The following is a 15,891-nucleotide window of genomic DNA, read 5'->3' as shown; positions in this document are numbered from 1 at the left end:
GAGCTTAACCAAGCCACTATTATAAACAAATAGTGATAATAACGCGATTGGTTTCTTGGCCAGTCATGAGACTCGAGGGGCAACTCGGATTGGCTGTGGAGATAAATGCCAACGTCATTTGTTGCAGAGGTCTGACGAGTGACGACATTAGACAGCAGAATAATTGTGTTGTGGGGCTTAAATAATTAAACAGATTTTCATGAATCTGAATCAGAAAAACACAATTAGGGACGTTTGCATTTTATACATTTGGGTATGAATGTATATGATAACGCACAGGAAGACCGAACAAAGCAGTGATCCGGATGTGGTTTAATAGTATTACACGATATTTTACACCTGTGACACTTGACATTAAAATAACAATGTGCTGTCAAACCATCATAATAGTATCACGCTATGGAAATGATGTAAAAATTCACATTGCCATGCATTAGTAACAGGTGTGAACACAATCCTGCTAAGCCACTGACGACAATGCATATTTGTAATAGATGAATTATATAATACGAAATGAAGGCTACGCCCTACAGTAATAACCAACTTCCCTTGGTTATTTACACTTTCAACTGAATATGCAATTATTTGCTAGGAATTACTTCCTCTCTGTGGTATCTACTCGGTTGTAGGCTACTAAATAAACACGACCCCCAGAGTTATTTCCAACTGCACGTCATGAGGTTAATATTTACAAGCTCCCCGGCCGGACTCTCATGGTCGGGATGGCCATATTTCACAATGCTGCCATTGTTCCTGCGGTGAAAAAGCTATGTAATATGGCCGGTCCTAACCACGCACTGCAATATGCCATTGGCCACCCTCCCCCACAATGCTCCAGCCCCTCTCTCATATGCATTGTCTGTATGTTCAAGTGTGTAAGAACAAAACACGATTCAAGATGGTTGTTACTTAATCTGGAGGCATTTTAATTGTCTCCATACATAGTCTGAAGCACTCGCACAAATGGCTGTAAAACATAGGGGGTATCAAAGGGTCGACATGTAACTAAAATTGACAGAACTTTGGGATTCCAACTTGTCTACTCAAATGTGCATTTCATATCGCATGCATGCCACCGCCATTTCTTTACGATCTTTTACAAATAACATCTTTGACATTAAACCAGGAATTCTGGGAGTGGCAGCTCATGCCCGCAAATATTTGTAAAGGAGAACATAGACACAGCTCAAACATCATTTTGTGTATTAAGATTAATAGTGTGCAAGACTATTCACCAAGTCTATAATAATTGTCATACACACAATTATCTGCATTTTGTCAAGCTGTAAATGGATCAACTTCATTAAAGTGAACTATCCCTCACAGGCAGTCAGTGCATACGTTAGCCCAGCAGACCTTTACTTCATGACGTTTCGGCTCCACATAACCTCTCGACCGCCATCAATTCTAACAGTAAATCCAAACATTTCAATTTAGAGTTTTCTCCCTTTTGCACAAAGAAAAACAATACAACAAAGTCCAGTAACTGCGCATATGGTTCAGGGTGGCACACCACAGATTATACAGTATATGGCCCGCCAACAGGCAAATGTATACAATATATAGCCATTTATCCATAATGAGTAATGTTATTGATTCTATAGGATAGGGGTCTTTGGGGGGAAAAGTTGCATACAGGCACAAAATCATTTAAATATCAAAATTAGTGTTCACAGATGATCAGTTAATAGTTTATCCTTCACTCAGGAATAGTGGATCCAACAGGGAAATACTACGTCTGCTATGGGTATAATTATAATTACATTGTGTATTTGTCTAAAAGTACATTGCCCCTTGAATAAGCATATTGGTCGACCACCAACTCAACTTTTTTAACTTTGCCATATCTGAAACTGGACCACATACTCAAGGTGTTTGAAATGTTCTAATAAGACTTTAGTAAGTAAGTTGCCTGTGTGAAAAGAGAAAGGTCACCAGAAAAAGAAAATTCAACGGCCTACGCCTCGTTACCCTGTGAACAACCGTGCTCTCTCTCCTCCTGCTCTTAAGGCCGGCTAAGCGGCTCAGACAAAGAATGAAAGGGAAACAAATGGCTGAGGGGGTTTGTTTCTGGTGTTGGGACATGTCTGGATTTCCCTTGTTCTTCAGGTCTTTTTTTGTTGCTGTTGTAAAGGTTGCCGATTGCATGCCAAGACTCTCCCCGCCGCTGGGAAATAATGCCTTCTGCTGGATGCACAGTGGCACTGCAGAGCAATGCCTCCCCAACCGTGGGGGTCAGCCCCTCAAAGCAGCTTCAGACTCCCAGTGACGTTGTTCACCATCTCTTCCTCCCCAAGAATGGCCAGCACGGTGCGCGACCCAGCTTCCACCTGCCAAACAAAAAGGTCTTCATGTCAAGGTACTTGTTAAAACTGAAAAAATACATTTTCTAACCAAAGATTTTAGTACCAATAATTGGACAATGTTTTGTGAATAATTACTTGTGCTTCCGAAAGACAAGTACACACCATATTACTTAAAAAAAGTCCTACCTGCGTGAGCCCTGCATCTTGGACCAGGTAGGCGGGTAGACTGAGGCTCATGGCCAGGGCCTGCAGCTCCAGTAGATGAGCCACATTAGTCCCCTGGACCACCACCTTCTTGGATCTGTATCAACACCATGCACATTGATTTTCATCATTAATGTTAATTAGAAGCAACTTCATTATTCAACAATATTATAATCATCTTTGTTATGTAAGAGACTAAAGGGGGACTAGCGTGAACACTCCAGGAACCGTAGCATTATTGGATAAACATTTTGGACTTTTGCAAACAGCAGCTGTAGAACATGCTTGCTCCTCCTGAAATAAACTGTTCTGTTGTGCAGGTCTTACCCACTGTGGTCCCACTTCCAGGCCATCTCCCTCCAGCTGTTCTTCTCTTGTAGAGCCTGGTACAAACCCACAGCAGCGTGCCCAACCTGGGCTGCCACCTGCACACAAACACCACTGATGTCACCACTACATGGGAATCTTTATTTAGGCCATATTGCAAATGGCCTTTATGTGATGTTTCAGACCAAGTTCAAACAAATCCATACGGGACGTTGAAAACATAACTCAGCTTTCTATTGGAATGCAAACTGTTCAACTAAATTGATATGAAATCCCTACAATCACTGTTTCACTGCAACAGATTTTAGCATGAAACACTCCCACGCAGAGCAAAAGCACTGAAGAACATCAAATAAGTCAATGAAGTAACACAAATTAAAACCTTTGTAAAACACCCACAAATATAGCAGCTTTACATCACTGTAAAACCAGAGATTCAAATGTAGCAACGCCAAAAAGCCCTTCCTTAGTTTTGGTGAGAGGAGCGGCATTGGAACCAACCTTTCCGACCCCCATGGCCAGGTCCATGTTCACCACAAACACCATCTTGAACATGAGGTCATCGTCCCCCTCTTCCTGAGAGTGGAGCAGACAGAGAGACACTGAGATTTGGCTTTGGACAAACTTCACAAGGTCTAATGTACCAAGGTGTACCTGTGGGGACTAACGGTACGTCTACACTACAGGCATCAAAAAATGCTTTCAACGCTTCGCCCATTCACTTGAATGGGGTGACGTAGAAGATTTTGAATCTTCGCCGAACTGCATTGTGGGGAGCATGGCATGGCTTTGCAAGCATCACGAGCATCTATCGGCATCAAAAGTTGAACAATGTTCAACTTTTGAGGCTCGATGCTTGGCATCAGCCAATCAAATTCCGTTTATGCAAATCCCGCCAGTGCAAGCTCAGCCAATCCAACCGCGTGCAAGCTGGGAGAGCCAGACCGCAGTTCATTTCCTCATATTCCAAACGAGATATTACGGTAGCAAATCACCCGGTTCTTTACGACCGGAACTATTTACCGGGATACAAACCGGAGGAACCAGGCATGGAGGGAGGTGGCAGAGACAGTGGGTGAAACTGATAGTTTTTTCGCCTGTTTGGAGAGTTTATATCCAGTTTACTTCGTTTTAACATTGCTATTGCTCTGTATGTCGGGGGCGGGAGATTCATGTGATTGGTTGCTCGCAAAAAATCGCCAAGCTTCAGACACGCCCAGCTTCAAGATTTTTTCATGCCTGTAGTGTAGATGGGCCGTTAGGCTATCTTATGGGCACCTCATTCTCCAGCTTGTTGAAGTAGTACATTGCCGCCTCCTCGGCAGACACGTTCCGAGTGTGTAGAAGCGCCTGAAGAGAAGAGAAAAAAGGGAAATGGGCATTTTAGTTTATAATAGTGTGGCCATACCTGTCACTTATGTTGGTTGACAACTGATAAATACATATATTCAGTTATACCTCTTTTTTCATAACTGGTTCACTCGCATTGCTCAGTTTATACTGGATTATTATTTAGGATATTCAATTATTGGTTGTTTTAATACATGACAAACCACAACACTGGAACCAGTCAAACATTACCACATGCTACCTTTCTAAGGTAGCATGTGTTTTGTTTTAGCTAAGTCTGCAGCTCTCTTTGGTAAGTCAATCCCATCAGAATCTTTCCCTGAATACACATGACATAAACCATTTCTGGAATCATCTGAAGGGGCTACAGCTATAACCTATGCTCTTAAAATAAATGTTATAAGGGAATTCTCTATGTAACAGCGGTACATTTGAATGTTTAGCACTAAAGTTGTCAAGTAATGCAGTGTTCTCATAGTATCGATCAGGGGAAAATGTTGTGCATGATCAAGATACCATTACATTGTAGCCAATAAGGTATAATAAAATGGGCGGCTATGTGCTACCCACTCAGGTTTATTTTCTTTCCATGCATCTTTCAGTACTATTAACCATCAACACAGCTATGTCATAGCTTATAGAAACATGAAACATTCACAGTAGCACACATCATTAAATGTTGATGTAAATGTGTGCTGTCCCACCTGTTTGGCTGCCTCCTCTGGGATGTCCAGCTCTCTGAGCTGTTGCAGGAAGACAGGGTTGACATCCTGAGAGCCGGAGTCTGGGCCGGCCTGCTCTGAAGGCTCCATTCTTCACTGGAACAGAGGCAGTCACAATGAACACCTGCTCACAACCGACGCACAGGTCAACACAATCAAAAAATATACATCCCGTCCACAATCGATAATATTTATATGAATGACTGTGTGCATTTTAGAGAGCACTTCTTATTCTAAAGGCTCTTTCATTGTGCAGGCCTCTAAACGCAAATATGATATTTGCCCACATTGCTGGCTGAATCGCTTACTAACACAAACTGTACAAGCTAATGTAATGATCAGAGGGCCTGCAGCGGTAACATGAAAACTTTGTTCTTCTGGTAAACTGACACAATGTACATAAAGTAGTTTAGTTAATGCATTGATATATATTATTTTGCAAAACGTCGTACGTTTTGGTTATGTTACTTACCAAGCAGGGCCGCATTAATGTAATAAGATATGACGCTTTATTCATACGCAAAGGGGGATATGAAGAGAACAAATAATATCGCTACACTAACAAACAGCCACAAAGTGTAACAATATAGGTTTTAATGTTGCTAGCTCTGGCTGTTATTTACAGCTGTTAGCCCATGTTACACACCATTAAAATTAGCATCGCAAACAAAGCACCTAACGTTAGCAACGTTTAGCTTTGGTTTATACTACCATTTCGAAATATTTCACTAATAATACGAATCACAAATTGCATTACGTTGCTTATCTTCAATGCTTTCAAACAGTCATGTAACGCTCAGGCAACCTTTATTGCTTAAAAGCTGTTGTTATAACGGTAGCTATGAGCATAGCATAGTATTAGCTTCGTAACGCTAACTGGACTAGCTTCCTTCCAGTCAGTTGCAGAAGTAATCCCATGTCAGTTACCTGTTCTGCGCAGCTAGCTAGATAGCAGGAACAACGAAGGCGATTTCCTTACAGTGGTTTTTAGAAGTCTCAATTTTCACCTGCAACGCAACACTTTCCGTTTGAAACTGAGAGAACATTCAGTAGGATTCCCGACTGTAGGGTGTTCAGCGTTACTCCATTTTGGACCCTGTGTTGGTTGGAGGATGCTGCCTCTTGACGAATGTGGCGTTCCAGATATTCTGCTGATATTAATTATGCGGTGGTGGTCATATGCTGGTGCATTATGAATATGGGCTTCCCTTCGTTAAAAACGTGAGGACGAGTGCTTGCTTTAGGAAACATATCTATTTTAATAATCTAATCAAAACATAATGGTTGTTTTTACAATGACTGTCCATTCGAATATGTTAACCTGAATAAGCAACACCGTATATTATAGGCTAGGCTACTTGTTTATCCTGTAACCGCTGAATAGCAATAAACTATGAAAAGGTCTGTTTAAATGAAGTAGTACACAGAGGAGCCTGTTTTTTTTTTTGAAGAAGGAAAACACAACAACTTTTAAGAATACTTTATTACATCAGCATCTGTGAGAATGTGCACCATCTCTTATTAAACAAGTTAAATCACTACAGTTACATTTTCAATCAATATGTACACTGATATTAACACACAATAAGAAACATCCTTAAAACTGCTCATTGCAGAGCCTGCTCTACATTGCCAAATTTGTACAGCCTAAACAGGTATAATGTTCTTCTTGAAATGACTTTATTATCACTGAGCTTTTAGTCTTATCTGAAGAGACAGTGTATGACAGAACAAGCCATCCGTTTATGAGTCATTAGTTTCTGTATGTTAAGTCATGTAGTAATAAACCTACAGGCTACATTCTCACATGCCTGGACCCGGGAGTGACATACATAAACACTCTTCATTCACTTTCATCGTTTTGGTCGCTGATGACTAACTAGGGCTGGGTACCACACCTCATTACTTTTGAAGTCCATCACACTGTTATTAAGCATTAAAGTCAACGCAGGGTCTGATTTCCTGTCTCTTTGGGTTTCCCCTTGTGTTCACCTGAACCCAGCCTCTAATATCTGCAATTCCTAACCATTACCGAATGGTAACCCAAATTAAAAGGGCAGTCCAACCACACCCAGCCCTACTGAAAGCCACCTCGTTCTGTCATTTAAATAAGAAAAACATTTGCTCATGTATAAAAGGTCTCTTTGCTCTAACTGAACAGAACAGTGACAAGATCAGCAATATCTACTGAACCAGTAGTAATATAATCAATATAAACCTGTATCAACTTGAAAAAACAAAATGCCAGACAGACCTTCAGCAAAGGAAGCGGTGCCACCTTGTGTTCAATACAATAACTGTTTACCAGCCATGATGTCAACACCAAGAAACCTCAACACGTACCATCATCATAGCGTAGAGGTGAACCATGATTTTAATACATTGTTTAAAACTTAAAAGGAATGTTAAAATGTACACAGTTAAAAGAAATATGACTGACTAACAGAATAAAACACTGTGGTGCGCACTAAGATTCCACTTCATGGAGTTTCTTTATGGAATAACTTTTACTTTTCCTCTGACATAATTCCAGTGATTTGTACACTATAGACACATGAATAAGTATAAAGGTGAGAAACTAAAACAGAGTAAACGGACATTCAGTCGGGGAGCAAGTACCTTAAAATGCTCTAATGAGCTGGTTCTGATTTCCAATCTCAATTTCAGAAATGTGTTTGTGTTCGTACCGCGGCTGATGAGAATATCCAGCTGCTGTTACTGTGTCAAAGACGGCAGATGCTGCACTGCTATACTGGTAATTTTAGCTGGTTGAAATCTAAGTAGTAGTGTTGGTGTTGTGTCAACAGCATCACAGGAAAGCAAGGTACATTAGGCTGAGGTAGAGAGTGGCAGTGACTCAGCCGTTTTCTTTGATTAGAAGGGCGTAAAAACAATGTTGTGACCAAGGTTTCATTCTAAAACACGTCCATTTCAGAGAAACAATATGGAAGTTTAGGTAATCGTTTTGTGAATACTGCAGTCATCTAAGTAAATTACCAGTTACATCAATGCTTTGTACTAACAAACAGAAAATTGCCAATACAGAGAGTAGATTGACAAGCAGTGAAATGGACACACACGCACGCACACAGAAATAACCAATACAGAAGCGACAAGCACACAAGGCATAAGAGGTACCGCTTCATAAATTCATTCTGAGGGACAACAGTTAGCACACAGCTGTGATCAGCCTGAAGATCAGCTGACTGCAGATCAGCTGCTGTGTAAGACGTCACGTTTCAAGTCCAGCACGTGTTCTTTAGAGATAAACACAGAGAAATTTCACTTTCAAATGTCTCTTCATTAGGTTAAGGAGAGCAGGCCTCATTGACTCCAGGGTTCTTGTCAGTGTATATGCTCTGCTCCTCCTCAGAGAGCGCTCAGACCATAAGGTGCTTTCAACTCCAACCTGAGTCTTCTGATCCTTAGCAAAGCAAATGTTTTTTCAAAATCTCAGGGCTCCTTGACTTCCTCCTGAAAAGAAGGATTCATTTCAGTCTGCCTGTGGCTCTCCTGCTCTCAGGCCCAACTGCAGGGTGTAGGTCTGGTCCCCCCCCTCCCAGTATCAGCCTGCTCCGTCACAAGTCTGTGACTTTATTCTCCACGGCGGCAGCGATCTGCTGCAGTCTGTAGCCCAACTGCATCTTCTGGGCTGTGGGGTCCTCCTCCAGCGCTGTGATGATCTGAAGGATCGCAAGGATGGGAGGAGGGAGAGTGAAGAGGAGGAACACAGATGACAAATACCATCAGATGGGTCATTATCATCAAAACACAAAAGCGTTTTTTCTACTTTAAAGAACCTTCTGTTTGTTTTCTCTTATCTTAACTAAGTCTTAGAGGGCAAGGGCTTCTGAGACATGTGTGATTTTGGGCTATAAAAATGAGTCTAAATGTCAGTCATATGAACGTTTATGAGAAGAATTACTGAAAGAAATGCAATAAAGAATATTTATACATTTGGAAAGATTACTATGCAGTGGGTAGGCTCTGTTATCCCCTACTATTTCAGCTTGTTAAACATATCCATTAACAATTGCCCCAATAAACAGTCATACAGGCTACAACACATTATAAAAACAATTGTTGTAATGTCTACGAAAGTGTCACAATGTTTAACAAAGTCAGAAATAAACCTGATTGAAGACATTATACATATTCTGCAAAAGAAGAACAAACTACCAGCTCCTCATCTACAGTACATGTTCAGGTATTTAATTCAGCGTAGAGTGTAAACACAAACCATACAACTGATAAACTGCTGAGTCACACTGAGGGTACACACCTGGTCGTAGTATTTGTTGATGTACTTGTACAGCTCGTGCAGTGCCACCAGGTAGTTTAGCTCCCCAGAGTAGTTCTGAAACACAAAGCAATTAGGTCACATGTCGTGTGTCTGTCTGTGTGTGTGTGTGTGTGTGTGTGTGTGTGTGTGTGTGTGTGTGTGTGTGTGTGTGTGTGTGTGTGTGTGTGTGTGTGTGTGTGTGTGTGTGTGTGTGTGTGTACCCCCCAACCCCTGGAGCTGCAGTGAGGTTGGGGCTCTGAGTTTGTGGGGGTGGGGGGGGGAGAAATGTACAGACCTAAGAGGGGCAAGGACTTCTTTACGAATTCCTCCTTTTATTATTTTCAGTCCTTTCTTTCTTTATTTTCAGAAGAAAACAAATGACCACATTCTGCACAAAGCTAATCACTGACTTTGGACTTCATTGGGAATCGCTGGGAAAGCGATTTAAGACAACACATTCTGAAAAACAAGAGAAATCACATGTAACTTGAAAGGGTCCCCGGTGTTCCTCATGTGCTGGACTGTGCTAACAGGCTCTCCAATGTCGGGAAGTTCAAACCTCCACACAAATGTCTGTACATAAAAAGTCGTACCTGTCGCCATATGATAAACGCTCAGATACATAACTGAAAGCAAGAGTTGTTTTATTTTTTTCGTTATTTTTTTATTTGGCGCGCGTGCGTGCGTGCCTGTGTTTGTGTGTGTGTGTGCACGTATTCTGTGCATGTATTCTGTGCACGTATTCTGTGCACGTACCCGAGACAGTTCAGCCAGAGCAGAGTTCATCTCCTGGTCACTGGCTGAGATGGTCTGCCTGATGTCCGCATAGTACCTGCAATAACAGCAGTTACAATTAAAGAAGAATACAAAAGTTAAAAGATGTCTTCAAATGCAAACCCCACCTGTAACCAACAGTATTGTATACTTCATAACATTTATTTTGTTTTATTACAGAGCATTAATATTAGACAATAACATTGCAACATGGATCGAATCTAAGTCATATTGTTCAACGAACCGTTTAACACTATGTTTTAATGAGCCTAAAGGATATTTGTTGGAATTGTGAAAGTTACTTTTTGCCATACTATTTAATCAAACATTTAACTCATCAGGTAACATTTGCTCTAACTCCTATTATTAGCCATAACCTTCCATTTTCATTTTGTTACAGCCAACAGGCTATCATGTCTCACCATAATCATCCCTTACATTACCATACTCATCAACAAGCAAGCGGCATTATCTTTTTTTTTACTATAAATATTGATAGTAAAGTTGATCTTTAATGCCTAAACTAACCCGTTAGTTAGCCTCTGTTAGTGTTGAGCGTCATCATTAATTAAACATGAGCTCACCTTTCTACCATTTGCTTGTAGCGGGGGATGTCTCTGGCGTACAGCAGCTTGTTGATGGGAGAGTCCTGCTCAGAAGGACAAGGAGATGAGAACACAGAGGGGGGAGGGGGGGGAGCATTTACAGCTGTAACTGTTCCCCCTGTTAAAGTGCCCTCTAGTTTTTCATCTTCAGTCTCTTGTGAAAAAGTAAATACGTTTCAAACCAGACTGACCCAGAAACAGCTATTGAAAATAAGAGCCCATATAGGATGAAAGTGTGTTCAATCTAAGCTCATGAAGCTCTGCTCACCCGGCCCAGCTTGTGCTCGGCGATGGTGCAGGAGTCCATGAAGGTCTGAGAGATGACGGACAGCACAGCGTCCACGTGGTCCGAGGCCTGCACGTCAAAGATGAACTGAGGGTTCTTCACAATGTTGATCCAGAAACGCAGAGGCAGACTGGAGAGGAAGAGGAGACATCAGACACCTGGCTCCAGCACCTCTGAAGGGCTTTGAGTTTGTGTTGCAAACCGATCAATATATCTAGTCAGTGTGTGTGTGTGTGTGTGTGTGTGTGTGTGTGTGTGTGTGTGTGTGTGTGTGTGTGTGTGTGTGTGTGTGTGTGTGTGTGTGTGTTAGGGGTTTCACCAACTAATCGACTAGTCGACTACCTTTACCACTAGTCGGCGCTGTAGGCCCTAGTCGACTAGTCGTGAACAAATTGAGGTAAACGAGGTGCTGCAAAATGCTCCAAAACACGTCCGACATTCTTAGGTATGGCAGTACTTCAACGAAGATGTAACCAACTCCACAGTGAAGTGTCAGTTGTGTACAGCTGTACTGAAGTACAATACAAATGCATCTGCTATGCGCAACCATCTGAAGATGAGACACCCGCTGCCGACAGCTAGCACTAGCAGTAATGCTAGCACCAGTGAGCAACGGACCGGCGTCAGCACTGAACAGAGGCAAACGAACAGCAAGAAAACACGGGTCAACAGTGATGCGGATGATGAGCTACGGGATTACTGCCAGCGGACACCGAATATCCCCACAATGGATAATCCACTGGAGTGGTGGGCAGAAAACGTGCACCGCTTCCCCCGCTTTCGAGGAGCTACCTGGCTATTCCAGCCACAAGCACCCAGAGTGAGAGGGTTTTTTCCCTGGCAGGCAACACTGTCACCCGAAAGCGGTCAAGCCTCCTTCCCTCACATGTTGATGCGTTGGTGTTCAAACCAAACCAAAAATATGGAAAGGTGGACGTTATCGTGGAGAACAGCGAATAAAGTGTTGCGCACTGGATTTATGTGGCATTTATGTAAAAAAGAGTTTTTTGCTGTCGATTTTGGTGAGTCCAGTTACTGTTTATTATTTACTCAGCCATGTAACAGAAATTAAAATGTAGTGTTTAATGTTACTGTATGAGTTCCAATATAAAATACAGTTGTACACCCCTCTTTGTGTGTCTTTATTATGACGTAACGACTAGTCGACTACTATTTTGAAAAATGTGTCGACTAGTAAATATTGGTAGTTGTGAAACCCCTAGTGTGTGTGTGTGTGTGTGTGTGTGTGTGTGTGTGTGTGTGTGTGTGTGTGTGTGTGTGTGTGTGTGTGTGTGTGTGTGTGTGTGTGTGTGTGTGTGTGTGTGTGTGTGTGTGTGTCTTGACTGTACCTGTTGGTCTTCCAGATGTGTATGGTCTCCGGGTCGGAGATGCCGTGTTTGGCCGCCTGGTCGTCTAGCAGGTCGAAGAAGTATTTGACGGCCAGCGGAACGGGGCGGCTGGTGCTGAGGATCACTGTGAACAGGTCGTCCACAAACTTCTGCAGCGTCCCCTGGAGAGCGAGAGCAGCGGGGAGGGGAGGGGAGGAGGATGACGTTTGTTTGTTACTGCTTTCACTGTGTACCTGCAGTGGGTTCATGTTGCAGGATTTATACGTGAATGTATTTTTTATTTTGCACATGAAAAAGTTGTGCATTGTTTATATAAATTATAAAGTGGCCATTGTATCTGACTTTAAGGAGATATTTCACCATTGTCTCTGTTTAAAGGTTCAGGCTGTATGCACAGTAGATAAAGTGTACATATTAAGTCCCAGGCTTTTTTTTTTTTTAAACAATACAAATTGTGCAAGAAGAAACTGAGCAAAAAAAAAAAGGGCAGATTATGTCACAAGACCTATGTGCAAGTAATGCAGATGAAGTAAACTATACATACAATAAATAAGCCAAATGTTGGAAGTGAACAAGTAAATGCAGGAGTTACATGTTAATATAATATGTACTTTATTATTGTAGTAATACATTTATTCTGAAATGCAAACAGATCAATATATCTAGTCAGTGAGTGTGTGTGTGTGTGTGTGTGTGTGTGTGTGTGTGTGTGTGTGTGTGTGTGTGTGTGTGTGTGTGTGTGTGTACCTTCATGGAGAGCAGGCGGGTGAGGTAGATCTCGGGGATCGCCTTGGCCCTCTCTCTCTCCCTCAGACTTCCTCTCCGGTGTTTGGGCAGCTCGGGCTCCTCGCTGGCCTTCACCAGGTGCCACAGCCGCACCCCCCCCTCATCTGCATCCTCCAGCATCGGGGTCTCTGCACACGAACATGTTTGGAAAGCTTGCATTATTACAGTTCACTGACCGGGGACCGTGCCCTGTTTCTCCTTCACATTAACATAAACAGAAAGATCAGTGTTGCCATTGTGCACACTCCTTCACATTTCACTTAGGTCGCATTCACACCTAATAGTCCGCTCTCTGGTGCGCACCAGACCACAGTTTGTTACATTGTTTCATATTTCAGAAGGTTCGGTTTGCGTTCACACAGGCAAAACTCAAACGGACTATAAACTTTAAACACAAATCATGTGCTCGGAAATGCTGTTCAACCATTGGTCAGACATTAAGGGGGTAAAACCGCAAATCCCGGCAATTTCTACCGGAGCCTCCGCCATGGAGCATCGGCAGGTTATTTTCATGCTGCTGTTAATCTGGAGAGCAGATCAACAGCAACGGCGCATATGATTATATAATCATACAACGTGGGATACAAAACATTATAACTAGGGCCGGGACTTTAACGCGTTAATTAAGATTAATTAATTACACAAAAATTAACGCATTTTAATCGCACTTATTTTTGCACCGCGGAACGTTTCTCACTGGATGAGTTTCAGGGGTACCGATTATACTGTAGCACCAACTAACGTTCATGACTTCAGACAACAACAAACCACAGTGAACAATAGTCAAACATGAACGAAGAAGCTGATGAGACCGCTTTGGTTGGCCCCGTGGATGGGACATTTTGTTTTAAAAAACGGACGGATGGAAGCGTCGATAAGAGCACGGTTGTTTGCAAATTATGCAAAAAGTAATTCGCATATCACCGCAGCACATCAAGCCTCAAGTATCACCTCAATGCAAAACATATAGCAGCTAGCGTGGAAGCTAGCGTGGACGTTAGCCCGACTCGGAGTACAAGGACCCACACCCAATTCGCGTTGATCAAACAGTGGCCTATGCAACAGAGAGATTTTATTTTTCATCAGGATATTGGAAGAATAGGAGGGATTGAGGTCAATCACTGGCACTTTTTTATTTTATTTTAAATGGTACACTTTATGTTGAACTATTTATTATGTTGTTGGTGCAACTGGCACTTTATGTTGAACTGTTTATTGTTTTGGCCAAGGTTATTGAGAGAGTTGGACTGAAATTGATTAGATTTTTTAAATCAACTGTTGGTAAATCAACAAAGTCTGTTATGGCCTCTGAAGCAACAGAGAGCTGTTTTCTAATAGTCAGGGTTTCCAATGTTCTGAATGTACTTGAAAGTATTGTGTTTTACTTAAAAAACAAAATGTTATAGTTTACAGAAGGTCTACCTACCTATAGGCTACCTGAATCTCTGAAATGTACTATATTCCTAAATATGCTATTGCTACACTTTATGGCAAAAATTGCACTTTTCTGTTGGTCTTGGTTAAGTACCACCTTGAAAAAAAATAAACAATGTTTTGTTGCTTAAGCTTATGTATTCAGTCATTATTCAATGGTATACTAAAATCCATGTGAAAAAGATTGCTTCTCACTGTTCTCAGGTCAAATATTGATATGTGATTAAAAATGCGATTAATTTCGATTAATTAATTACAAAGCCTCTAATTAATTAGAATAATTTTTTTAATCGAGTCCCGGCCCTAATTATAACACATATAATGAGACGTTCTGCAGTAAGGAGGCGGTTTCACCGACGGCAGGTGGCTCTGACTTGTATGTATAGTTTTTAGTTTGATAGTTGTTTTTACTTTACACGACACTGTTCAACTCTTCATTCTGCTTCACTCTTTCACTAACGATTTTGAAGACACCCGCGTTCTTGTGACGCGTAAATACTACGCTTCCTATGTTTTGGTGCGGACTGCGTTCACACCAGCAATGAATAGGGATGGGGTATCGTTAAGGTTTTAACGGTACTACTACTTTTATCGATACCGCTCATCGATCCGGTCCTTTAACGGTACTCTTATTGGTTATTTTGGAGAACAAAATAAGGTAAACTAACTAAACAAATTGTGAACAAAACTAACATTGCTTTTTATTTAAATTAAATACATAATATTTCACATCAAAAGAAACAACAATGTTTTAACAAATCGTATTAAATAATGTGTTGACAGAACTGTAAACAGAATAGCTGAAACTTTAACAAAATAAAGAGTAACTCAGTTACCTCTAATCATTAACCCATGTTTGTATAATGTAGTTAACTCTGTGTGTTGCTGCTAGCATACATAACACCTGACGTGGAAACATTACTCGTGGATGGGGCTACAGAGCTACTAGAAAGACAGTCGAACCCGGTGCATTCCTCCGTCTGAATGTGGTGCACTTTTGCTAAATGTTTAGACAAATTGCTCGTGTTACCGCCCTTACATGCTAAACTCTTATTGCACTTTAGGTAACGAGCATTGTCCACATCGAGACGGGTAAAGTTTAACCAAACCTCGGAGCGCTTAGTTCTCTCCGCCATCTCCTCCGAGTGTGTGTTGCTTCATGTTAGCAGCTGCGTGTGTAAACTGCCTCGCCCCCCTCGCACACAGGGAGAGAGAGATATCTCGTCTGGATCGGAAAGATCGAAAATACAAAAAATAATCATAGACGCATTTGCAGTCTTTTTGCATATTAGAAATGGAGTTGGTGACACTAAAACTGCAATATAATGTTTTGTGTAGCAATAATACATATCACATATATTTTTTACATGTCTCCAGTACCGATAAAAAGACCGATAACGTTGGAGCTTAACGTACCACAGTCTTTAATAATTCAGCGCCGGGGCCCGTTTAATACCGGGGCTCAG

General features: G+C 41.6%; 2 protein-coding genes across 8 annotated transcripts in view; both read right to left on the bottom strand.

Moving 5' to 3' along the window:
* Window positions 1-297: 297 nt before the first annotated feature.
* LOC307038739 (putative peptidyl-tRNA hydrolase 2) lies at window positions 298-6,160 on the bottom strand. 4 transcript variants are annotated; one of them, XM_079680391.1, is made up of 7 exons: window positions 5,837-6,160; window positions 4,892-5,033; window positions 4,116-4,187; window positions 3,339-3,413; window positions 2,838-2,935; window positions 2,493-2,607; window positions 298-2,330 (listed from the first exon to the last, which is right to left on the bottom strand). In XM_079680391.1, the coding sequence occupies exons 2-7, from the start codon at window positions 4,997-4,999 to the stop codon at window positions 2,244-2,246; spliced, it is 555 nt and encodes a 184-aa protein (XP_079536517.1). In that variant the 5' UTR covers window positions 5,000-5,033; window positions 5,837-6,160; the 3' UTR covers window positions 298-2,243. The 4 variants fall into 4 exon arrangements, with proteins under 4 accessions (XP_079536517.1, XP_079536518.1, XP_079536519.1 ...); XM_079680392.1 differs by having other exon boundaries at window positions 4,892-5,005; window positions 5,889-6,156; XM_079680393.1 differs by having other exon boundaries at window positions 4,892-5,005; window positions 5,917-6,156.
* A 214-nt stretch (window positions 6,161-6,374) lies between these two features.
* The window catches only part of plxnb1b (plexin b1b), a 164,398-nt gene continuing 154,881 nt past the window's right edge, over window positions 6,375-15,891 (bottom strand). For all 4 annotated transcript variants that reach the window (XM_079681199.1, XM_079681198.1, XM_079681201.1 and 1 more), the window contains 7 exons: window positions 12,953-13,119; window positions 12,206-12,366; window positions 10,839-10,986; window positions 10,550-10,614; window positions 9,948-10,023; window positions 9,192-9,266; window positions 6,375-8,592 (listed from right to left, as the gene is read on the bottom strand). In XM_079681199.1, coding sequence (XP_079537325.1) covers window positions 8,488-8,592; window positions 9,192-9,266; window positions 9,948-10,023; window positions 10,550-10,614; window positions 10,839-10,986; window positions 12,206-12,366; window positions 12,953-13,119 — 797 coding nt within the window. In that variant the 3' untranslated portion in view covers window positions 6,375-8,487. The remainder of the gene's footprint in view (window positions 8,593-9,191; window positions 9,267-9,947; window positions 10,024-10,549; window positions 10,615-10,838; window positions 10,987-12,205; window positions 12,367-12,952; window positions 13,120-15,891) is intronic.

The sequence above is a fragment of the Notothenia rossii genome (assembly GCF_949606895.1).
Source record: "Notothenia rossii genome assembly, chromosome: 5".
Classification (NCBI taxonomy): Eukaryota; Metazoa; Chordata; class Actinopteri; order Perciformes; family Nototheniidae; genus Notothenia; species Notothenia rossii.
This window is presented reverse-complemented; position numbering and strand designations above follow the sequence as displayed.

Excerpts from the sequence above, each read along its gene's own strand:
- LOC307038739 (XM_079680391.1), bottom strand. The coding sequence starts at position 4,999 with ATGGAGCCTTCAGAGCAGGCCGGCCCAGACTCCGGCTCTCAGGATGTC. Across the intron at positions 4,188-4,891 it reads CAGAGGAGGCAGCCAAACAG|GCGCTTCTACACACTCGGAA; the intron begins GTGGGACAGCAC and ends TCTTCTCTTCAG. Across the intron at positions 2,331-2,492 it reads AAGATGCAGGGCTCACGCAG|GTGGAAGCTGGGTCGCGCAC; the intron begins GTAGGACTTTTT and ends TTTGTTTGGCAG.